Source organism: Staurois parvus, unplaced genomic scaffold (genome assembly GCF_062004578.1).
Source record: "Staurois parvus isolate SC_StPar_1 unplaced genomic scaffold, SC_StPar_1.0 ptg000025l, whole genome shotgun sequence".
Lineage (NCBI taxonomy): Eukaryota > Metazoa > Chordata > Amphibia > Anura > Ranidae > Staurois > Staurois parvus.
The window spans coordinates 10,828,660-10,853,902 of record NW_028317821.1 but is presented as its reverse complement, the minus strand read 5'-3'; the positions used below and the strand labels follow the sequence as shown (position 1 = coordinate 10,853,902).

The window sequence follows — 25,243 nt, the reverse complement described above, 5'->3', positions numbered from 1 at the left end:
ATCAAAAGTCAAATGATCAACTTCTGCAGAGTAGGGAGGGCCACACAATGATCAAAATTCAGGTTGTCCCTGCTGAACCATCCGAATTTTGATCAGTCTATGGCCAGCTTTAAAATAAACTCTTCTGTGTCCACTGATGTATGATTAAAAAAAATATGTTTTTCATATTTACTGGCGATATTACTCTCTTACAGAGACCCCAAATGAATGAACACCAAAGCTCAACATTTCTAAAGCTTTTTATTTTTTGTGGACAAATTAAAAAAAAAACAAAGTATACTTTAACATATGTTGGCTTACATTGTTGTAAAAGATTATATCATATCACCAATATATCAGAAACAAGTTTTAAATTAGGCTATCAGCAGTATGAAAACGCTATTAAAAGAAGGAAAAAAAATTTATGTGACAACCAGAGAAAACAAAATATGGTAATGGCATCATCCAGAAGATTGGAAGGCAATACACCAATGTGACATAACCATTCTACATATAGCACCATAAAGTGGTCCCATATTTGATATTTCCAACCTGATTTTTAAATAGTGTCATTAGATATTTACTACAAAACTGTAATAATGCAGAACTACAGAATGCATGATGCCCATGATGTACTTTGTGTCAACACTAGCACAGCTGAAAGGTTGGCAGGCCTTAAAGCTGAACTTATAGTGACTATCACTGCAGCATGCGATAAAAAGGAAAGGTTATCACGTTCCTTGCCATGGTGTGTAAGCAATTTCCAGCTGCCCTTAGAGACCATTTGCTTATCCATTCCAATAGATGCCTTTTATACAACTCAATACACAGCCTTCAAGGAGGTAGAAACATCCCGAATGGTTGCAAGTTACAGTTTGTCAACAATCCAGGCAGGGAAGGTAATACCAGTTATTTTATTTCATAGGCTGTAAAGCAAGGGTATATATATATCACTGTAAATTCAATTCATCTTTAATATCCAACAAATCATTTATAAATCTGTTACACAGATACCAATTTAAAAAAAAACATGATGTGAAAAACCCTGCAGCAACAAATCACATGTGAATTGTTTTTCATTTGTGCATAAAAAGCCAGTTGGTTACTGTAGTTTCTAGCTTTTTTACACTACAGAAGTGTCCAAATCCAAAGATTCACACACAGTCCAGGATTTTAGGACTTGCATAAATTGTTTTGCTTAAAGCGGCATTAAACCCAAAAGCAAATATTATATTGCAGCCTGCCAATTCTTAGATGTGATGGCAGCATTAGTTTTCTTTTCTAGGCTGTCTTTCCTTTATTTTCACCTACTGCTCTTGCCAGCAAGTCTGATTTTCAACAGAACAAGCTGTCCTGCAGACACAGCAATTACAGCAATGAGAGACAAACCATTTAACACTGACAGGAGTGCTTACAATGGTTAGCTTTTATATAAAACCTTTATCCCAAAAAAAAACACAGTTTGCTGTAACTGCTTGTAAAGTGTTAGTTGGATTTTGACTTCAATTTGTTAGTGTATTTAATTCTGATGTGCATTTAACACTCCCCTCTGCCAAGACTGACAATGCTGCTGTCTAAAGCTTGCTCTTTCATTCAGAGTGCAGGCAATCTAATACAGGAGGTGAGTTACTGGCCAGATCACTAGGTGACAGAGGGAATAGAGCCTAAAAAAAGAAAACTAATGTATTCACAATTAATAATTGGTAAATTATGAAATATATTACAGTTTTGGGTTCTATACTGCTTTAGTGAACTAAACAATTCAAATAATATATGTCAAGGTATTTCTAAGGGGCAAGGCATATGAGGACTGAAATGCACTAAAATAGGGAACTGCAGTAGATGCACATACAATGTGTACTTTACATATCAACTTTCAGCAATGAACTAGCCGATTTCTGATTGGCTTCTATAAGCCTCTGCAGACAGTTATGTCCACAGTGCAAGTTTTGACCTTACATTGCTACAATGGTACTATATATGACTAAGGTGGTAAAATATGAGCCCCTGTTTGTTGCATCCTTTTCAAAGCACAAAGATATCACTAACATTGCATTCAACCACATACAATAAAAAATAAATAACAGCTTTGACATGGGATTAAAAATGCGAGCGTTCTTAAATTATGCAATTCAAGTAAAAAAACACTTTGCAAGACATTAAATAAAGAACATAATATTTACTCATTTTTAGCTGCTGCCATTGGGTTAAGTTCACTTATTTATTGCAAGGAACTAAAATCGGCCTGTAGCCAGTCATAGTGGACTAAAAGTATTATAGACCATAAAAACCTTCCCTGCAGAGAACTTTGCCTGACAGATACACTGTATACACAAATACAGTATATGCATAAACTTGGTAAAAGAATACTCAAGCACAATCCAGCTCAAGTTTAAAAAAAAAACAAAAAACAAAAAACACATTTTGCTATTTTGTTAAAAGTAAACAAAAATGTTTGATGTCCAAAATTTACAGCACCACTGTTATATCCATATAAAAATGGAACAATTGATGATTTCCTAAAAATAAAACAGCATTAAGTGTAGAGCATGCAGTTCATGAACAACTGCATCACACAGCCAACATCAAATACAAAGCAACTGTGACTACTCTAGTTAATATGCTTTTTCCAAAAAGTTAAATTTTTTAAGATTCCTACCTTAAAATAATTGTTACTACTACTGCTTACATTTTAATAAAAATAAGAGGTAACATTTGAAACAAACAAAAAAAAGGCTTCAGTTAGTCAACTTCAACTGAGGTTCAGTTCCTTGTGACTGCAATAAAACTGCAGTGACACTTGCATAGCTTTGAACACGCAGCAAATCTTAAGCACTGCTGCTTTCTTGTGGCCGGTCCTCACAGTGGTTAAGTGCAGACATTTGCTCAGTATGGAGCTCAGGTGGCCGCTGCTCGTTCTGAACAGAGTTACAAGGTGCTAAAAAAAAAAAAAGTGCAAAATCAAAGTTAAAACAATAATATAAACTTCCTACAATTTTCAATGCACGAAAAACTTGCAAAGTTTACTGCCATCATATCCTTCTGTGCTTCTGGGAGGGATCTTTACAGGTTTTTATTTACTACTCTTCACTCTGCCTTTATGGTACCACAGCACCTAAATCAAATAAGATTCCAGCTAGAACATCCCCCTATACAAGTATAATACCTGGGAATTGACATCTGTTTTTTGCATCTAAACCAGACACACGCAGTGCGGTGTGAGTATTTAGTGGTAACTGATGTGAAACAGGGCTCAGTTTTCTGCTAGTTCTTAAAGATGATCTCCAGCCTTCATTCTGTAGCTCTAGTGTGATGACTTACCAATAGCTTGTCTTCTCTATGGCAGAGATAAAAAAATGTAGGGAGGAATGGATACAACATTTTTTGTCTGAATTCCCCCAATAAAAGCTAAAGTGGAAATCAGAGCTGTATATACAGAATGGTGGAGTTCCAGCTGTGCAGACATCCACTATTCTGAGTCAAGAGAAATGCAGATTTTGTTCTCCTCTACAAAATTACAGCTATGTTTAAATATTTTTCTTTCTTTTTTTTTTTTTTTTTTTAAGTATGGGAAAGGAAAGGATATTAAGCGTTAGAATACAAGGGTTATAAAATGAGTGGGGGAAAAAAAAAAACGAAAAAAAAAAAAAAAAGCATACATGCACATTTCCTTACATTTTGTCCCATTAAAGACCCTGCAAGTACGGAAAATCTGCCAGAAAAGCACTTGGGTCCTAAGGCAAGCCATAGATGATTAAATGTTCTTTCCTACAACCACGGTTACAGAAAAGGTAAAAAAAAAAAAAAAAAAATTCGCTGGATTCCTTGCGTGGAGCTATTGTGCTTTCCCAGCGGAGCGCCCTCCCTCTCGGAACACAATGATTACTGTTATAGGCTATAGCTGCTGGCAGTAATCACATGAAAAAGTCCAACTGGCTAGTTGTCCCCATGTCAATCAATGGATTGACTTTGGTACAACCAGCCTGCCCATAGATGGATCGAATCTCACCCAGTACCTGCTGAACCAGCCGTTATTCAATCCACCTATGGCCGTCTTAAGTCATGTTGGTGGATAACATGCAGCATTTTTGTGGACTGCATGGTGTCAGCCCTACCTTGTCGTCTTTTACTAAACAACTCACCCGCTCCTAGCCTACTCTCTACAAACATAGACACCATTATCTTGTCCAAGGAAAGAACGACTAATTAGCTTGAGATAACGCAGTGTTCAGAAGACACAGGATAGCTCTGAATCTTTGACAGGTATTTTTTTGCCCTTACCAAATAGCTGAACACATTTTTTATAGGCAGCAGGAGACATTCATTGGCAGGATTTACATATACTTTAAGCTTTATTTGATATCAGTCTGTGCTTTGCTTTGATGTAAATGCATCGGAAATGCAAGAAAAAAAATTAAAAAAAACAAAAAAAACAAAAACACAAATGCATACTAGTCTTGAAGTAAAGCAAAAAATCACCACCAGAGCACTTACCTTCCAAATTAGGCAAGTTGCATGAACTGCTGTCTCCATTAGGCCTTTGCTCATTCAAATTCCCACTAGCAGCTTCATCATAGCCAGGATCATACTTCTCTTCCTTCACAGCCTGCCTCTTTGCATCCTCTATACAGGAGACAAAAAGTACATAAGCTCAAAACTAAAAGATTTCTTTATCTTCAGTTAGAACATTTATTACAACACTTAATAACATAGGCAAGTCATTTAGTCCAAGTCATTTCGTCTATAGTGCAATGGGAGGAAACGTACAGAAAGCACTATCCTGTTGATACCATTTCACTAAAACAGGCCTGCTACATAGCTAAGCTCTATATGCAATATAGAATGCTAATAAACACAAATAATAAATAAAAACTGCAACTTCTTTAAAAATGTACTTACAGAAAAATTAGGTTGTTGCAAAATCTGGGCAGAGCGATTAGGCAACTTACAAACTATCTTCTAAAGGAGCAAATGAATGAGGAAAAAAGAAAGGGGGAGCAACCTACCCTGAGCCAACTGCAAGTCAAATGTATACTGCACTTCTTGAACCTCTCTGGTCAGCTCTGTGCCCTTTAGATGGTCTCTTAAGTCCTTTAACTTGATGTAGTGATGTACCTTGTCCTGAGCACGGGGAAACTGTGCACACCGGGCACTGGAAGAAGGCATAACATAGCAAACCTGTAAAAAAAAAAAAAAAAAAAGAAGGAAACAGTAATTTGTAAGATCCCCTTCCTGCTGAGCTCTACAAATACATTCTTTATTTTCAAGGATGGAAGGTCATTTAAGCCCCCCTTTAATCACAAACCGTTCTCCCTTTCCAGAAGTGAACAATCCTTAGAACAGTCCGAATAAGTCACAAAAGTTGCACTGCATGATGACAGAGTAAATTACAAAGAAGGTCAAAACGCAGCCTCTGAATTGCCATGCGTACTGCTCAAATAAAGTCAATTTATTTTGCTGACCTGAATTTGATGAGTGTTCCAAATGCATGTCAAATGCAGAAAAACACCACCCATTAAAATGAGCTTTTCAGGTGCAAAAAAAAAAAAGGACTACAGTAAAGGTAGGCCTGAGGCTATACTGGCATCTCCAAGAAAGGGAAGAGCAGCCACTAAACTGAAGGTGAAAGGGTAACTCTTGATACAGCTGGTCAAACTGTACATGATCATTTGCCATTTTTAGGGCTCATTCAAAAGTATGCGTTGCAGTAACGAGTGAACTCAACACACTTTTACAGCAGTGGGAAGAGCACCAGCACAGCAAGACACATGCCACATGTTGTGGTGTACGGTTTTAAAAAGAGTCACGTCCCCTTTTTCACTAGTTAGGGTGCACGGTCAGCCCAAACAAAATGAATGGGGGGCCATAATGCATTAACATGTTGTGAAAACACTGAGCATAACAATCATGGCATCTCCAATGTACAAGTAACAAGTTACCAATTAGATATAACTCTAAGATCATCTTAAACCGAACTTCACAATCTCAATCAACATTTTTAATCCTTATGGTGCTGGCACAAGGAATTAGAAAAGTATATCAAATTTACTTGTTTTAACCATTTTTTTTCCTTACATTTTTTCAATTACTTCCTGGTTTCCTTGCATAGGCAAATGATGACATACAGTCAGGTCCATAAATATTGGGACATCGATACAATTCTAACATTTTTGGCTCTATACACCACCACAATGGATTTGAAATGAAACGAACAAGATGTGCTTTAACTGCAGGCTGTCAGCTTTAATTTGAGGGTGTTTACATCCAAATCAGGTGAACGGTGTAGGAATTACAACAGTTTGCATATGTGCCTCCCACTTGTTAAGGGACCAAAAGTAATGGGACAATTGGCTTCTCACCTGTTCCATGGCCAGGTGTGTGTTATTCCCTCATTATCCCAATTACAATGAGCAGATAAAAGGTCCAGAGTTCATTTCAAGTGTGCTATTTGCATTTGGAATCTGTTGCCGTCAACTCTCAAGATGAGATCCAAAGAGCTGTCACTATCAGTGAAGCAAGCCATCATTAGGCTGAAAAAACAAAACAAACCCATCAGAGAGATAGCCAAAACATTAGGCGTGGCCAAAACAACTGTTTGGAACATTCTTAAAAAGAAGGAACGCACCGGTGAGCTCAGCAACACCAAAAGACCCGGAAGACCACGCAAAACAACTGTGGTGGATGACCGAAGAATTCTTTCCCTGATGAAGAAAACACCCTTCACAACAGTTGGCCAGATCAAGAACACTCTCCAGGAGGTAGGTGTATATGTGTCAAAGTCAACAATCAAGAAAAGACTTCACTAGAGTGAATACAGAGGGTTCACCACAAGATGTAAACCATTGGTGAGCCTCAAAAACAGGAAGGCCAGATTAGAGTTTGCCAAACGACATGTAAAAAAGTCTTCACAGTTCTGGAACAACATCCTATGGACAGATGAGACCAAGATCAACTTGTACCAGAGTGATGGGAAGAGAAGAGTATGGAGAAGGAAAGGAACTGCTCATGATCCTCAGCATACCACCTCATCAGTGAAGCATGGTGGTGGTAGTGTCATGGCGTGGGCATGTATGGCTGCCAATGGAACTGCTTCTCTTGCATTTATTGATGATGTGACTGCTGACAAAAGCAGCAGGATGAATTCTGAAGTGTTGGAATATTATCTGCTCATATTCAGCCAAATGCTTCACAACTCATTGGACGCCGTTTCACAGTGCAGATGGACAATGACCCAAAGCATACTGCAAAAGCAACCAAAGAGTTTTTTAAGGGAAAGAAGTGGAATGTTATGCAATGGCCAAGTCAAATCACCTGACCTGAATCCGATTGAGCATGCATTTCACTTGCTGAAGACAAAACTGAAGGGAAAATGCCCCAAGAACAAGCAGGAACTGAAGACAGTTGCAGTAGAGGCCTGGCAGAGCATCACCAGGGATGAAACCCAGCGGCTGGTGATGTCTATGCGTTCCAGACTTCAGGCTGTAATTGACTGCAAAGGATTTGCAACCAAGTATTAAAAAGTGAAAGTTTGATTTATGATTATTATTCTGTCCCATTACTTTTGGTCCCTTAACAAGTGGGAGGCACATATGCAAACTGTTGTAATTCCTACACCGTTCACTTGATTTGGATGTAAATACCCTCAAATTAAAGCTGACAGTCTGCAGTTAAAGCACATCTTGTTAGTTTAATTTCAAATCCATTGTGGTGGTGTATAGAGCCAAAAATTTAAAAATTGTGTCGATGTTTCAATATTTATGGACCTGACTGTACATCCAAGGAGTCTTCAGGAAGGGAGGGGTTTTCTCAGATAAGAACACCCTCCTGCATGCATGCCTGAGCTAAGTGCAGATGGATTAGAGGAAGTAAATGCTAAATTAATCATCTGCCCTTATTCAAAATGGCCATAGCCAGAAATGCTAGGGGGTGTTTATCAAAGTGATTTCTCAGCAAAATAAAGCATGTGAAATGATTAGATTTGCAATAAATATAAAAAATGAATTAAATAGCATTTTTGGTTTGTGGTGCTCAGATGCAGTATAGTTCCATTTTAAAGCTTCTCCAGATATAAATGCTAAAATGTCCATGTGAGGCATGTAGATTAGCAGCACTTTTTTGGCATAACTGTTTAAATATACACTGGACCACATGCCTGCAGAATTTACCTACATGAATGTGTACCTGGGAGAATTGCTACCGTTTTAAAGCCAAAAGGTTGACACACCACATTAATTTGATTTTTTTTCTGCTTATGCACATTATAGGTTTTAAATTGATATATAAAACTATTTTTGAAAGGATCCTTGCTTTATGGCGTTTTCACATGTGAGCTCTGGCTCATTCACAATTTAGAGTACAAAGGTGCAGTAAGAGCATTTTGTTGGTAAAACTTGTAATTGGATTTTCAAGGCAAAATACTGACTGTCTCTGTATCAGGAACTCTGTGTGGCTGGATTCCAAATTCAAATTTTTTAATCTTGACACCAAATACTTCTTTACTGAAAATTTCATATATACCTGCATGGAAAAGAAAACAATGCTTCAGGCGTGATATGATTACAATATGACGTCATGTAGTAAAAGAAACCATTCTTATCTCACATTTTCCATTGAAGGCAGCTATACGTGGTTTATACTTCTGAAGCTTCTGTAGAAGTATTCTTCCACCTTCCCGAAATTCTTTGCTGGAAAGCAGAGAGAAGTGATATTAGGATATAGTGAAATCTGATATGATAAATTTGTTTTACTTTTAAATCCAGCTACATGTTACCATCCAACATAATCTTTTTATACCTACTAAATACTATTCAGTGATAAAGTATCATTAAGTGCATATAAATTGAATTGCTTATTTCTTTAGGCCCTGGCATTACAAAATCAGACTGTGTGGCCAGAATCAGTCCCAATGGATTCTTCACACACGGCTCACTTTCTTCACTCCCAAGAGATGAACTAAAAGCGAGCCCTTAAAGTAGAACTATAGGCAAAAAAATATTTCTCATTTTGAATACAGCAAGGGAAGGTTATAACACCTGTCAGATATTTTTCTTTTTGCCATCTGTGTCCCATTGCAGAGATTTCCCTTCACTTCCTGTTCCATGGCCAAACAGGAATTCCCTGCAAATTAAGGAAATTCCTTGGGGACCCCCAGGCCATCAGAACTAGTGTACCTATTGGAAGACTTCCCCTCTATTACTTTTCTGGGGACAACCCAAAATGTGGGATTTTCTTTTACTTTGACAAAATAGAGAAGATGAATCTCTCTAATGGGGGCACAGACAGCAATAACAACTGACAGGCATTCTAGTACCTCTCAACTCTATCCAAAACTAAGAAAAAAAAAAAAAAGTTTTGCCTTTGGTTATACTTCAAATTGACGGGTTTACATCCACTTTAAAAGAATTCTTTTGAAAAGCAAACACACCTGTGTGATGTCTCAGATTGAAGCTGCACTTTTTTTTTCCAGAAAGTAGCTGCGCATGCTTGGTAAACCAGTAGTAAAATGACAATATGGGGGGCGTGGCCTGGAGCAGCATGGGGTAGGGTACACTTCTGGGAGCTCCGTCTGAGACTCATCCACTTCCACTGATCCTGACTATTATCCTGCTCATACTAACACCTGTTACGCTTGCTAAACTTTTCTCCATCTCCTGGTAATATGTCGCTGCCGAAGAAGGGTGCCGACGCTGGCAGTAAACTTGATAAGTTCCGCCATAAAGAGAAGGACATTGCGGTGGAAGATGGAGCCTCTGCCTCGGAGGAACCAGTGAAGTCTGACACTAACAAGGTACTGGAAGCAAACTCTAACTGCCAGAGTACCTTAACCTGTAAGATTGAGGAGGTGAAGATCGATATTTCGACAGGATTTACAAAAACTCCAGGAGCGGGTTACGGAGGCGGAAGCGCGGCTTAGTCACATGGAGAACGATTTGCCGTCATTACAAGTCACCACCGAACGCCTGCAACATCAGATTCATACAGAGCTGCAAAAGCAAGATGATATGGAAAACAGGCTTCGCCGCTGCATCCTCCGGTTTGTTGGTCTGCCTGAGAATGTGGAGGGCCCCGACCCGGCCTCCTTTTTGGAATCGTTACTCACTGCTACCCACGGTAGGGGGGCATTCTCCGCTACCTTCGTGATGGAGCGCGCCCATTATTTGGCCTCTAGGCCTCTACCCAAGGGAGCCCCGCCAAGCACGTTTATTGCCAAATTTCTGAACTATCGGGACCATGACACAATTCTTCGTCTTAACCAGGGAAAAGGGAAGTATCCCGTTCCAGAATGTCAGAGTCATGGTTTTTCCAGACTTTTCGGCAGAGGTCCAAAAACGTTGTGCGCAATTTGTGGAGGCTAAGAGACAACTCCAGATCCACCGTATGTCCCTATGCTATGCTTTTCTCTGCTAGACTTCGAGTCGTGGGGGATGACAAGGTTCATTTATTTGAAGATCCAGAATTGATGCTGACCTGGTTGGATCAACGGACAGCACCAGGACCTGCTTTGGCCTGATATACCCCCTTTTCTTTCTTTTTTACTCATTATTATTACTGGGACGGTTTCTGCTATTATGCTTGGTCTCCCCCTAGCCCGGTGCCCCGAGAGTGTATCCCTTTGTCTGTTCCTCTCCTATTACTCCTTGTCTTCACCATCTCATTTTTCCCTTTTTTATTTACTGGTGTTTGTTCCTCTTCCTTTCCTCCCATTATTTTTCTTTTCAAATGCTTCATATTCCAGCTTCAGCTGCGGTCTCCTGATCTTCTACATCCTTTTTTGTGAGTCTTGCGCACTTTCGCTCTAGATGTTTGATGTCTCCCCCCTCTACTTGGTTTCCTTTTTTTCTCCTCCTTTCTTCCTCAATCTTTTTTCTCTACTTTTCCCAGATTTATTTTTTCTTTTTTCCCCCCTTTTGTCTGTTTAGTTTTTTCCTTCTCTTCCATCCTCTCTCACTCCCTACTTTTCTCCCCTTTCTCTCCCTCATTCTTCCCTCTCTGTGTCTCCTTCCCTTTATTTCTCCTCCTCTTTTTTCCTCTCCCCCTCTCCTTTCTTTTTCTATTCTTCTTTATTTTACTTTTATTGGTTTTATTCTGGGTTATTTACTTTAATGGGACACCTGGCAGCCTGAGTTGTGTACTGATTTTCAGCGAATTGTTCGCTCCCCTAGTACCTGGAGCTCTGTTCCCACGCCCTGGGCGTGGTTGCTGTTTTTTGTCCGCAGAATTCAGTTGTGAGCGGAGCTCTGTTTTTTATTTTTCATTATGCAACTTTATGTGTGGTTTCCCTGGCCAGCTGTAGTGGGATGCTCTGTTTTGCTCCCTTCTCCATGCTGGTCCAGAGTCTATAGCTTATTTTCTTATTTGTTCCAATTGTTCCTATTTGTTTTATACTGTGTTTGCAAACTTAAGAGGAATGTCATGCTATCCATTGCTGATTTCATGGTGCCACTGTATGGGGCTCGTTTATCTATGTCCCAGATAAGTGTATACCTGTATTTGGTATTACCCCCTGATCCTATTGTATACTATGTCTTGCACTTGAGGATTTGCCTGCCCAACCTTTTACTTTTTATAGTGCCATGGCCTCCCTTAAGTTCCTGACGTCCGCGGTATGAGAGCTCGACCTAAGCGTACTGCAATTATGTCCTAACTAAAATCTCTGCGGGCTGATGTGGCGGTCCTTGTGGAAACCCACGTCACCGGTCAACTTCAGATGGCCCTTAAAAAACCCTGGATTGGCTGGCTTTATCAAGCTACCTACACCTCCAATTCATGTGATGTTGCCATAGTGATTGGTAAGACTGTCCGTTTCCAGTTATTGACCTCGCAGGCGGATCCACAGGGCAGGTTCCTTTTTTTACATGCTGTTCTTAATAACATTGAAATGTTGATATTGGCCTACTATATCCCTCCCCCCTTTCAGTTTGCGTTATTCAATGAGGGTCTGACGTTCATTGCATGTCATCCTGGTATTCCTGCAATGTGGCTGGGGGATTTCAATATGATTATAGACCCTAGTTTAGATAAATTGGATTATGACCCCTCTGCTCCTACTCCATCCCATGTTACCTAAATTGGTAAACGTTTGATGGAATTTGCGCTGGTGGACACTTGGAGATACTTGCACCTCATGACCAGGGCTTACTCCTGTTTTTCGGCCTCCTACTCCACGATGTCTCGCATAGATTATATATTTATATCTAAATCGTTACTATCCAAGTTGGGGGATGCAGGTTTTGTCCCTCGGGTGTTGTCAGACCATGCTCCCTACTGGATGACACTCAGCCAGCCTTCTTCCTCCCCTACTTATATGTCGAATCCTTTTTGGCTGACTGTCCTCCCAGATTTGGAGGATGTGCAGACCGCTTGGGGTTGTTATTTTGCACATAACGTGGGTTCAGCTGACTTTGGTTCCGTTTGGGATTCCTTTAAATCTAGCTCGTGGTGTTTTGACGCCCCACGTCTCAAGATACAAATCTACATCTAGCTTGGCTGTTCGGCAGGCACAGGAGCGTTTACTTGATCTAGAACATTTGTTTCAAGTTAACCCTTCGGTTGAGGTCTCCTCATTGGTCAGGTTGCAGGCTAGTCTGGTTAATCATCTTCTCTTTGAGAAGGCTAAACAACGTATCTTTTTTGCCAGGCAGGCAATATTTGTGTGTGGAGAACGAGCTGATCGCCTTATAGCAGTCCCATTTGGACCTTCGCCCCCCCCCCCCCCCCCCGTCAGGATCTCCTTGAGGAGCGCCTCGGGTGCCAGTATCCCTGACCCAGATCTGGTGGCGGCGGAGCTTTGTAACTTATTTTCTAATCTCTATTCTTCCACGGTTCATGATTCTCCGGATGAGCTCAAACAATTTTTACAAACCATACCATTTCCTACCCTTACCCCCCTCAGGTTGGTCTTCTGGAGGCTCCTATTTCCACGGAAGATATTGCTGAGGCTATGGCCCATCTGTCCCCCTCAAAGGCCCCGGGCTCTGATGGACTCCCTTTGGAGTTTTACACATATTTTCAGGAATCAATCCTCCATTTACATTCTTTATATCAACATATCTTTAAGTCTGCCTCTCTTCCCCCGTCTATGTGCGAAGCTTTAATTGTTCTCAACCCTAAACCCGGGAAGGACCCCTCACTCCCTGAGTCATATCGCCCCATTTCCCTCCTGCAATGGGATATTAAGATCTTGGCGAAGGCCCTGGCCTTGCGTCTAAATAAAGCTATACTAGATCTAATTCATTCGGATCAGGTCGGGATTATGTGTCAGGGATCGCGGCTCCGTGCTCCGCGATCGCGGCTCTGTCCCCCGCGCATGCGCATTGGCGGCAGATCGCGCCGGGACACAGGCACTAGGTCCCGGCGAGCCGCGGCTGACAGGACGCCGCGCATGCGCAGTAGGTGCCGGGGGCACGCCTCAGGCGCCCAATGACAGCCGGGGGCGCGTCCTAGCCGGCCAATGACAGTGCAGGGCGCACTGTTTAAAGATGCCCTGCACTGTCACAGATTGCCGCAAGGTCTTCCTGTGATCCCGAGTTCCTGTACCTGTCTAGTGACCCTGATTGACCCTGACTACGCTGCCTGCTCCTGTGATTGACCCGGATTGTCCTGACTACTCTGCCTGCTCCTGCGTTTGACCCGGATTGCCCTGACCATTCTACGGATTGACTTCCCTGCTGACCCTGCGTGTGACCCGACTACTCTTCTCCTACCGATTCTGTACCCCGCTTACCCTCACGGGCCCACGATCCGTTACTACCCTGCTGGGGCCGCCATCCTCTTCATATCTGGCTCTCCTGGTACCTGTCCCCAAAGGTCTCCTCGGCCGCTGGTGGGCCTGCTCGGAGGTCGTGACCTGGCCCGGGACTGTTTCAAGTCCATCCCCACCATCAGGGGCTCTGGTGAAAGCACAGCCCGGGCTTAGACCCCACGCTCTGAGTAGGTCTGTCAGTTGGCAACCTGAGGCACCACCTGGCGGATCATAACATTATGTCAGCTAAGAATACGGCATTCAATATTCAGAGGCTCTTCATGAATTTGCAAGCTACCCATGATGATACGGGCTCTAGAGTCGTGGTCTCCCTAGATGCAGCTAAGGCTTTTGACTCCATGGAGTGGGGGTATTTATGGGAATGTTTACGCAACTTTGGTTTTGGGCCCAAGTTCCTTAAATGGCTTAGATTACTTTAACACGCTCCTACGGCTAGGGTCCTAATGGGTAGTTGGGTGTCGGATTCCTATCCCCTCTCTAGGGGCACTCGTCAGGGTTGCCCCCTATCTACCCTACTGTATGCACTGGCAGTAGAACCTCTGGTCATAGCTCTCCGATTGCATCCTGATATCCACGGTTTGCGCTCTGGTCTATTAACAGAGACGGTGAGACTTTACGTTGACATTGTAAGCGCCAAGTAGCAGGGCCCTACTATCCCTCTTGTATTGAACTGTATTGTTGCTGTATTGTCTCTCGTTATATTGTAAAGTGCTGAGCAAACTGTTGGCGCTATATAATTCCTGTATAATAATAATAATAATAATAATATGGCTTTTGTATGCGGGCCCTTCGCTTGGGGCTGTTCTTGCTCTTATTGAAGATTTCGGCCAGTTCTCAGGGCTTTGTATAAATTGGGGGAAATCCCAGATTCTTCCTTTAGATTTTGGTGCCCCTACTAGGGAACAGGCTAGTCTTCCTTTGGTTAGGGTCAGCAAAATTACTTATCTCGGGATTGTGGTCTCTCGTGATGCTGAGGATTATTCCCGACTTAATGTAGAACCCCTTTATCCCATGTTAAATTCCAGATAGCAGGCCTGGTCTCATCTTCCCCTTGGGGTTATGGGACGGGTTAATTTGGTTAAGGTGCTTCTTCCTAAACTTCTTCACATTATCTGGCACGCACCTATATATTTACCGTTGCGCGTATTTAAATCCCTTGATTCTATGCTTAAATCTTTTGTTTGGGGTAATGCTCGGCACAAACTGTCATGGCGTGCCCTTAAAAATCACAGGCATCTGGGGGGTACCGCGCTCCCAGATATTAATCTCTATTATTTGGCAACCCAACTAACTCATTTTTTCCAAATGAGACAGGAGTAGATACCTTGCACTGGTGTGTGCCCCGGCTTTTTCCTGGGTTGTTCATCCCTTTCAATTATTACTGTGGGGTGTGCAGGATCTTGTGGCCGTGGGGGGCCGGAGGGGATTGCTATATCATCACTGTAAAATTTGGTCATTAGCCTCTGGACATTTGCAGTTTCCGCATATCCATGCTTATACCCCTTTGTGGGATAATCCTGATGTCCCCGAACTGCGCACACTCCCTGATTGTAGCTTATGGATCGGCAGGGGGATTTTGTATGTTTCCCAGGTGTTCACCAGTGCAGGAGTTAAGTCTTTTCAAGACCTCAAGGGGGAAAATGATCTCCCCAACTTTGTGGTTTCATTATCTCCAGCTCAGTCATGCTCTACGTGCCCAGTTTGGCGACTTTGTTTGGGAGGAGGTGTTGTCCTCGACTAAGATGGTTTCCCCAAGGTTGTCGGACCGTCTTACTCAGCTATATATTATACATAGAACCTACTTGACACCAATTCAATTGTCTAAATACAGGCCACAATATAGCCCACACTGCCCTAAATGTGGGGACCCTGATAGTACTTTTTTTCATTTATTATAGTCCTGTCCTCTCATACAGGGTTACTGGTCTCAGGTGGTCCAGTTTCTCCATGACAAGATGGGCTCTCCTCTTACCCTTTGCCCTAAACAGTGCCTGCTTGGTCTTCTTCCTAGTTCAGAAACAGACAAATTTCAGACTCTTTTTTTGCCTACGTTTTCACAGTAGGTAGCTGCGGTAAATAGCACCATATAAGTAGGTAATTTATATACACAGAGGATGCCCGCTAAATATCACAGAGTTTGGGATAGATGGCTTGATTCTATATCTACTTGTGATGAAGAGGAGGAGGAATGATTATTCTTTGTAAATTTATTATGTTTTAAATTTATTATGTTATAAATTTTGCCTTTAGTCATGCTTTAACCCCTTGGCGGCAGCACCTCACGGCGTCAGAAACCACTTAAAAGGCAGGGTTTTGGGTCAAGGGACCGCCGTGATTAGCTGTCACATGATCAAAAAGCTCTAGATCGCATGTTTACATTTGGTACGCAAATATGTAGACCCAGCCGCCAAGAGGCCACATATCTGCATACCGCCGGTGCCAAGGAGTTAGTTCTTAACCCACCCCAACCTCTAACTTGACTTTTAAAGTAAGGCTAGCACAAGTCTAACCACTACTGTTGCATGTCACCCCATCTAGCAAGAGAAGCCTCTGCTCCATTAACAAGCAGATTAATGCTGAAACCTTGCAGTACCCAAAGCCAGATACCAAAAGAAACTGGAGTGTGCAAAATCTGGTGCAGCTGTGCATGGTAGCCAATCAGCGTCTAACTTTGGCTTGTTCAATTAAGTTTTGACAAAAAAAAAAAAAAAAACTGATCGCAACAGCTGGTGCAGCTCTGCAAAGAAACCAGTCAGCTTAATTTTTTTTTTTCAAAGCTTAATTTAACATGCTGAAGTTAGAAACTGATTGGCTATCTTCCACAGCTTTAGTAAATCAACTTCTGTCTTTATATTGGGTAGACACACTACAGCTGAATAACATCAGGCTTAGTGCTGGTGTTCTTGCTCTGTAGGGCAATGGAAGGGAGATGGAGATTTATAGGGAGTGAAAGCTAAGGGTAAACGTGACCACCAGTGCATGACCAGTTGTTAAGTGTTCAAAGGGCAGCAAAAGATGCAAAAGCTCTAAAAAGTGTTGTCACTATCCTTAAAGTGGTTCTAAACCTTTAGTGTGTAGCTCCCCCCTTCAAGTCCCCCCCCCCCCCCCCAAAATACTTACCTGAGCTTGATCTCGATCCAATGATGCAAGCAAGAGCAGCAGCTTTTGCTGGGCTCTCCCTCCTTATTGGCATGCACAAATACCTTCAAAGCAGCTTGCTCTGGGGGCACTCAGCAGGGAGGAGGAGCCAGGAGCACCAGCGGGGGACCCGAGAAGAGGAGGTTTGGGGCTACTCTGTGCAAAACCATTGCACAGAACAGGTAAGTTTAACATGTTTGTTTAAAAAAAAAATCTGAACCCAATATCACTTTAAGCTGGCAATACAGGGAGCCAATTTCTAAGCTGTGGGTGGCCCTGTCAGCACCCTCCCGCCTGACATTCTTAGACCTGGAAACTGAATGAGCAGAGAGGAACATTCTCAACTAAAATGAGTGCCAATCAGATGCAGGCATTGTTCTGGTATTCTGAAGGCAGTGGGTGCTGGTTGACAGAACACAATAACCGCCTGGGAATATTCCCTCATCTAAACGGTTTAGCTTTATTGTAAGCAGTTATGCAGCAAATAGTGTTAGGTGGGTTACAATACTATTAGCATTCCAGGTTTAGCAATCCCTCTATACATGTATCGTTAAACATTAGATTACCTCAAGCTGTCCATCTATGTTCTGACTCTTCTTACCTAGAGAGGTCCTTGCTCCCTGGAGTGGTTCTCTCCACCATGTTCGTGAAGCCAATGCCATATTGCTCTGGAAGTGCATGGTCATCAGCGTGGTTCAGCTGCTTGTCACTGAGCCCTGATAGGAACAGACATTTCCCTAGGAAAAACACTTAGGAATTAGTATGATTTCATAAAATGGTGACTTACATGTCCATAACAATTCAGTCACTACATAAACCAATATATTTTATAAATTCACACAGGTGGTTAGGGGTAAAAAAAAAATGTATGGAAAATGTTAGTTGCATGGCCTCAACACTTCTAAACAGAATGAGCATTTGGCAAATGAAGTCAGAACTGCATGTTTACTTCGTACAGAGATCCAAAATATCAAAAGATAGGAAATAAGCATGATAGCCAGCAACCAAGCGTTTTCCAAAAAAACAAAAAAAAAAAACAAAACAAAAAAAAAGGATACATGATATATTTAGAATGAACCAAGGACTGTTTCCTGTCAATGTTGGTGAGAGTACCGATTAAACAATTATTATTTATAGATAACAAAAGCCACTGCAGTGAATATCCCAATCTGGGGTGCGATATAACATGGAGCCTGATAAGGACTATCCAGGTATGGGTGACTGGGAGGACACACTGATATTTGCTGGCACAACACAGATCAAAGATATCAAACATGCAGCAGATGACTTACAGAAATGGTTTCCAGGACCTGGATAATGATGGCCCTTGTAAGCTGCCATAAGACCTGGATTTATTCCAATCTGAAGAGGAGATATGAAAAGTACAAATATAACATGACTGCATTGTAAGCAACCCACAGAAAGCTGTAAAACTTCAGGCTAGAGTTTACTTACAATAACTATGTCCAAGTTAAATGTAAGAATATCAGGCAAAGTTTTTGTCAAAAGTTCAGCTTCAGATACCCCGTTAAATCGGTCCACTTTCCTTTTCACTTTGAAAGTGTCAGTGATTTTCTCTTGTTTTCCTGCCGATTTTGGGGTCTTTGCACTCTTTGCAGCTTGCTTCTTTGGTTTAGGTTCAGCTGGAGCCTTACCCCTTTTCCTCTTACCCTTTGTTGCAACTTCTGAACAAGACCCAGAAACATATATATTACATATAGCTAAACAACATTAGCAGTCCTTTCATACAATTTTCTTAACATTGTAGTTGTAAGGCCCCTTTCACAGAGGCAATCCAATCAGGTTTGCTTGTCAGTTTTTCAGGCTGACCTGGTCAGATAGTGCATGCATCCCTATGGACAGGAGGGTGTAAACAGACTTGTGTCCATTTTCATCCCACTTACCTCTGAGTCCAATCCAGTCTGCTAAAAAAAAAACCAAAAAACAAAATGGAAGGTGATCCATCCTCTTCTGTTTAGGCGTATCAGAAAAGTGGGTAGCCGGGCGTAAATGGACAGCAGGGTCCGTGTAATCTCGGACGTCCATAGAGCACTGCAGAAGCTAAGTGAACAGGGATGTGTCATCTGCCTGCTTTGATACGATCTAAATCTGCAGGGGATCTGTGAGCTGATCTCTTGCCGATCAGAACAGAATCCCCCTAGTGTGAAAGGGGCGGAAAACTCCCCTCATCTCCAGTTCCTGGGACAACTGTAAATTTTTAGAGATAGCTTCACTTTTAATACTGGTGACAATGATCACAAGGACAGAAAGTGAGAAAGCATCTAGAAAGTTTAATTTGACGTACACTTGAATGTATTTGGTATATTGCCCAATATATATATTTGGTATATTGCCCAATATACTGTATGCACACTTGATTTGTACAGCTAAAAAAAAGAAAAAGATACTACTTCATTCACCAGTGCTGACCATAGAGGAAACTCAAAAGAAAATATGTGTAAAAACAAAGAAAGTTGTGATCATGAATATTTGCATAATTACCCTAAAAGGGAGTGCATGTCTGTTAGAGCATCTAGAGTGTGTTTTTTGAGAGCACAGTGTACAGAATGTGAGTGTGTGTGTTACCATGTAAAAGAGCGGAGTGGACTCAGAATCTGCTCTGCTCTATGGGCGGACAGGGATAAACAGACTCCCGTTTGTTTACACCCACCTAACCTCTGATCCGATACGCCTAAAACAGAACTGGATGTATGTATGTATGTATGTATGTATGTGGACATGTTTTGTCCACATGTCTGATGAGCAGATATAAAAAGAAAAGCCTGGTATGATAGTGACACTGCAAGGGGTTAAAATTGTGCTGACTAACAAGAAGAAACAGTGAAGCGAATACAGCAGACCCAGAACAAGTGTGTGCATACAGGGTGCCCCAGCGGTTTTGATGTAGATTCATGTTTCTGGACAGTGACAAATCATGTAGTAACCAGACTTTTTTTTCCCCCAAGCCTATCGCATCACAATCTAAAAAACTGACTGCCAAGTGATCATTAGCATGCAGGACGTGGCTGTGTACAACATTTTGTCTGACTCTTGTTTGGTCACGCAGGAAGGTCTCATCTGTTTAGAGCTTATTTACACCAGCGCTTTGCCTAATGCAGTCCCAATGCAAGAACAAGTGTCCCATGCCAAAGTGCTGCTTTAGTGTGAGCTGAAGATAGACAGGACAATGCTGCATGCCTTTTCGATATGCTGCAATTAATACAACATGCTGCAGTGCATAAATATCAATTACAAGCTGGAAAAAAATAAAAGCAAGCACTGAAATGGGTTTTAACAATGTCTTGCAGAGTATGTTCACAGCACACAATGAATGCTGTGTGGTGGTTGAGAACAAGCTCTTACGGGTTTGCTTGCAGTGTGTAAAAAAAAAAATAAATATATAGAACAATATGCATGTGTTTATATCCAAATTATATTTGTGAGCAAGTCCACACATCTATGTAAATGCTAATTGTTGCAGTATGTATGGCTAACTTTTACATATGTCGTAGTTCCCTTTTTAGAGCCAACCATTTATTAATGGCCAGATCATGCCACTCAATTTTTTTATGCTGCAAAAGAGAAAATCCTAATGGTAATTGTATAAACCCCATGTACATGTCCTCCCATTTTTTTTTTCCCAGAAAATGTCCAGCCATAGTTTAAAATAAGAAACTGAACTAAATTTATATATGCGTGATAAGCAGTTTTACCTTGTGTTTCCTGTGGAGGCTCTGGGACTTCTGTTGCTTGCATTTTCACAGGCTCGGAGCAGGGTAAACCATTCATACTATGAAGCATTTGATTCTCGTTACCTAGCATGCCAGAAAATGCCTGCAGCTCATGGGTTGGGACTCCTGTGAGGGTGTGTAGAGTCCTTTGCTCGTTACCCAGTTCCAGATTTGTTGGAGCATTCATCATTTGATGGTAGGGGTAACCATAAAACGCCTGAGCTTGCTGGAAAGTGTAATAACTGAAAAGAAAAATACACAAAGTGTTGGTAATGAAACAGCTGTATGCTATATTTGGACTACTGAGAAGCAAGAATGATTTCTTTGTTCCCCTCTAACAATTTCTAATCTCAGTAGAGGTTTTTAAATGCACAAGATATCTTTAAAAGAAAAGCAAAGAAAGGGTGCACTCTCTTTGTGCATTACCGTGGTAAAGAATTAATTTATTAAAATGCTTAAAAGTGCATACTCACAAACCAAAAGGAGATTAAAACAGAGAGAAAGAGCCAGTGGTAACAGTCCCAGATGACAGGATACCCTTGATGCGGTAAGCTGATGCGTTTCAGGAGACGCACTTCCTTCTTCAGCTAGATTATACCTGCTACTCTTACATATATAGGGCAATAAAAGAAATGAGAACAAAACCACACCCCCTTCATGACAAAGTGGGCGGAACCCACTTTGTCATGAAGAGCGTGTGTTTTTTTTCTCTCATTTCTTTTATTGCCCTATATGTGTAAGAGTAGCAGGTCTAATCTAGCTGAAGGAAATGCGTCTCCTGAAACGCATCAGCTTACCGCATCAAGGGTATCCTGTCATCTGGGACTGTTACCACTGGCTCTTTGTCTCTGTTTTAATCTCCTTTGATTTGTGACAATGCACTTTAATAAATTAATTTTTTACCATGGTAATACACGAAGAGCATGAGCCCTTTCTTTGCTTTTCCTTTATCAGTACCAAGATTTCCTGATCTTTCAAGGGCTGCACTTCACAGAATGACAGATACAGTACCCCAATTCAGCATGAAGATTTGAGCGCTGGTTTCGTTTTTCTTGCCACAGGATATCCTGACAAAATACATCTCCCAACTGAGCAAGAAAATAAAATGAGAAGCAATAATTTTTACTATGGTTTTGTTCACATGAGCATCAACTTGCATAAGAGTAGTGTGTACAGCTTTCAGCAAGCTTTGAACACCTTTGTTGAAGATTTTTGATTCACCTCCACCTTGGGAATGGTAAACACAGATCTTAGGACTCATTCCCACTGGTGCCCTGTTACATGCACAGATGTCTTTGTGGTGCCATTTATTGCGAATGATACCCCATTACACCCTCCCAATGCACATTTGTTGCAACACACTGCAGGAAAGAGTAACTCACTATTTGTTTTAAAGGCTTTGCAAACATTTTATGTACACACTGATTTTATAGAAGCTGAAACCTGTGTGAGCAAGGGCTAAAAAGAAAAAATGTTGAATGAGACATTTAGTTTAGTCTTTTATTTTTTATTAATTTTCCTATTAAAATCTTGTGTGAAAATATAGGCAGCCCAATGGTACTTGTGTGAATTTGGAGGACTCCAGCAGTCTTAGGGCTCATGCACACAAGGACATTTATTGTCATACACTGTCCCAGCTCAGTGATTTTCAATGGCGAGTGTGAGTAAAGTGTGAGTGTCCAATCAGCTGCGGACAGGAAGCCTATTTAAATCAATGTGACAGGCTGACAGTTCTTGCATGTAATCGCACATGGACTGATTACCTGCTTTTAAAGCAGCACTGAAGGCATTTAACAAAAGACAGGCTAGTATTGCAGAAAAGACATACACTGTTCTGCAATAAAATACAGCTACCTACTTGCTCGCAGTATTCTGCACCATGTGCACTGTGCAGCTCAGCTTACATCTCTAGCACAGTCCCTGTGTGCCAGGATGACCAACTTGTGCGCATGCACAGGAGTTATGCCATTCTGTGCCAGCTAATGGAGATATCCGAAGAGTGGCACCAGGGAGAAGATGCTGGTGCAAGACTCAGACTGTTAAAGAGGAGGTACGTTTAGTGCCTTTAGTTCTGCTTTAAAGTGGTAGTAAAGTCTCTTGGGGGGAACCCCCCCCCCCACACACACAATTACCTCCTGCAAGATAATATCATAATGTATGCATTAGCAAAGCACAACACTAGCATTTTATGAAATATTTACCTTAAAATGAAGCCATCCAGCGGCATGCATAGAATGCATGAAGGTAAAAAAACCTTGAGCCTTTACAACCACTTTAAGGATGGATAATCACTCCTGGAGGCAGACAGTTCACATCCAGGCAAACTCTTCCGTTCCTAACTGCAGATACTCGCTCCACATGCAATGACACTGAACTTCAGTGGCGGGTTGGAAAATAACTGGCCATACCCACCACTGAAATACACTGATCTGGGTAATGTACAGCCCTCATCAGTTGTGAGCATGAACTGTTTGGTTGGAGCCCTGATTTATAAAAGGTGCAAAGCAATGTTCCCAACGCACACATTCCTAAAAATGGCATAGGTGCTGTAGCAACCACTGGTTGGAGACAAGGTTGACGTCAAAACAAAAAAAATATGTCTCCAGCACACCAGGGAACTCCATAAAAGGATCCAATGTTTTACTGAATGATCACGTCACAGGATGGGGAAGTTTCTGAACCACACAGGACCCCTTCATCAGTCCTGTGTGGCTCCGAAATGTCGCTGTACTATGCTTTGATGTGATCATTCAATAAAACATTGGATCCTTTTATAGAATTCCCTGGTGACATGTTTTTTGCCCTGATTAATAAAGATGTAATGACAATGATCTCCCCTAGACATGTATGGTGTCCCCAGCTCTTTCCAATGTGGCTCCAAAATGTTATTATCCTATACGCTGATGTGATCATTCAATAAAATGTTGGATCCTTTTATAGAGTTCCCTGGTGACATGCTTTTTGCCCTGATATATGACAGTGATCTCCCCTAGAAATGTAACGTGTCCCCAGCTCTGTCCAGTGTCCATCCACACCTGTGGCGTGTCCCCAGTCTCCATCCACACCTGTGGCGTGTCCCCAGTCTCCATCCACACCTGTGGCGTGTCCCCAGTCTCCATCCACACCTGTGGCGTGTCCCCAGTCTCATTTCCCTTTCATTATTTCCTCCTGGCTGTCTGCACTCTTATGACAGCCCTGCCATATGTGCATTATACAGAGCAAACTGTATGTGTGGGGCCCCCCCGGGTGACATCAGGGGCCCCCTATACCTTGTAGGTTGTTGAGCACTGATGTAGATTATTTTTGTGCAAGATAGCAGCTGGGTAGCAGTATTCCTGTCCTGCACACAGGACCTGCACTGCTCAGTACAGAGGAGGTGATCAGCGTACAGGACAACAGCTGTGTACACTGATCATAACCTACCAGAGCCTGCTGCTGACCCCCACACTGTCCTGCCATCGACTAACTGCACTAAACCGACTGACATAAGGCTGCAAGGTGATCTATCTACACTCGGCTACATCATGTAATATTCAAGTCATGGTAAATGACAATCCCAGCCTCCTGAACAGTGTCCCCGCACAAGCGATCCGACAGTAGCTGTACACCCTCTCTAATCATAAACCTAGAAGGGAATGAATGGAACTGCTGGCTTCCATTGCTCCACTTCTTCCCTCCATAATACACAATGGCCAGGGCTCTGCGCGTGCGCACTTCTCCCTCCCTGTAGGCCGCTGTTAAATACCCCAAACAGACGCACAGCGCAGCCCCGCTCCATTTTCCGGGCATACCTGCCGGGGTCCTGAGCCTCCATGGTCGTTCTTTCTACAGTGGGGAGTCTGATACCCCCGAATTCTCTCAGCAAGGATTCTGAACACAGTATGGCAGCACAGGGGTCTCTCCAGCCGTACAAACACACAGAACACACGTCACCGCACCGCCGGCCAACCAGAGCAAGACTACGCGCCACGTGATGACATCCAGGAGGAAGGGGGTTAACTCTCTGGCTACCGGGGTCCATGCTGCTACGGGGGATGGGAAGAGGGCTTCATTTTTGCATCATGGGTGGTATTTTATTCTATCCCAACGATTGTGGATTCAGCTATTTACTGCAAACTAACTTACTCCACGGAACTTGTATTGATGGGGGTGTCATTAGACACGGTGTGATCACATCTGATTCGTACTATCGATAATTGATCACTTGATTGAGAAACCATCCCTATAGATCTCCATGGACAACCATGCAGAGCTCGGAGCCCTAGAGCTCATAGACGTGATGGCTCATCTAATGGAGGTTACATGGTATTAATGGAGAATATTTGCTGCCCCAACTGTAATCAGAGCCACAGAGGAACCCACACTTACTTCCACTCAGGACAGCTGCAGTATGTGTCAGGTCTGGTGAAGGGAGGTGTGCGCAGGTCTGTTCACCTGACACCACTCCCATGTTGTCACTGTCCTACCTGTTTAGCAAGCATGTACAGCTTCTTTAAAAAAAAGTGCAGCTTCAGTCTGAGACATCACACACAGGTGTTTGCTTTTCAAAAGAAATATTTTAAAGCAGATATAAACCTGTCGACTTGAAGTATAATCAAAGACAAAACTTTTTTTTTAGTTTTGGATGGAGTAG

General features: G+C 42.1%; 1 protein-coding gene across 2 annotated transcripts; it reads right to left on the bottom strand.

Annotated features, from left to right (window-relative positions):
• Nucleotides 1-221: 221 nt before the first annotated feature.
• TDG (thymine DNA glycosylase) lies at nucleotides 222-25,027 on the bottom strand. Of its 2 annotated transcripts, none has more exons than XM_089651831.1 (10): nucleotides 24,979-25,027; nucleotides 20,593-20,852; nucleotides 18,335-18,564; nucleotides 18,172-18,241; nucleotides 17,481-17,616; nucleotides 8,581-8,663; nucleotides 8,402-8,496; nucleotides 4,986-5,157; nucleotides 4,474-4,602; nucleotides 222-2,917 (listed from the first exon to the last, which is right to left on the bottom strand). In XM_089651831.1, the coding sequence occupies exons 2-10, from the start codon at nucleotides 20,798-20,800 to the stop codon at nucleotides 2,808-2,810; spliced, it is 1,233 nt and encodes a 410-aa protein (XP_089507957.1). In that variant the 5' UTR covers nucleotides 20,801-20,852; nucleotides 24,979-25,027; the 3' UTR covers nucleotides 222-2,807. The 2 variants fall into 2 exon arrangements, with proteins under 2 accessions (XP_089507957.1, XP_089507956.1); XM_089651830.1 differs by lacking the exon at nucleotides 24,979-25,027 and adding an exon at nucleotides 24,402-24,557.
• Between the last annotated feature and the right edge of the window lie 216 nt (nucleotides 25,028-25,243).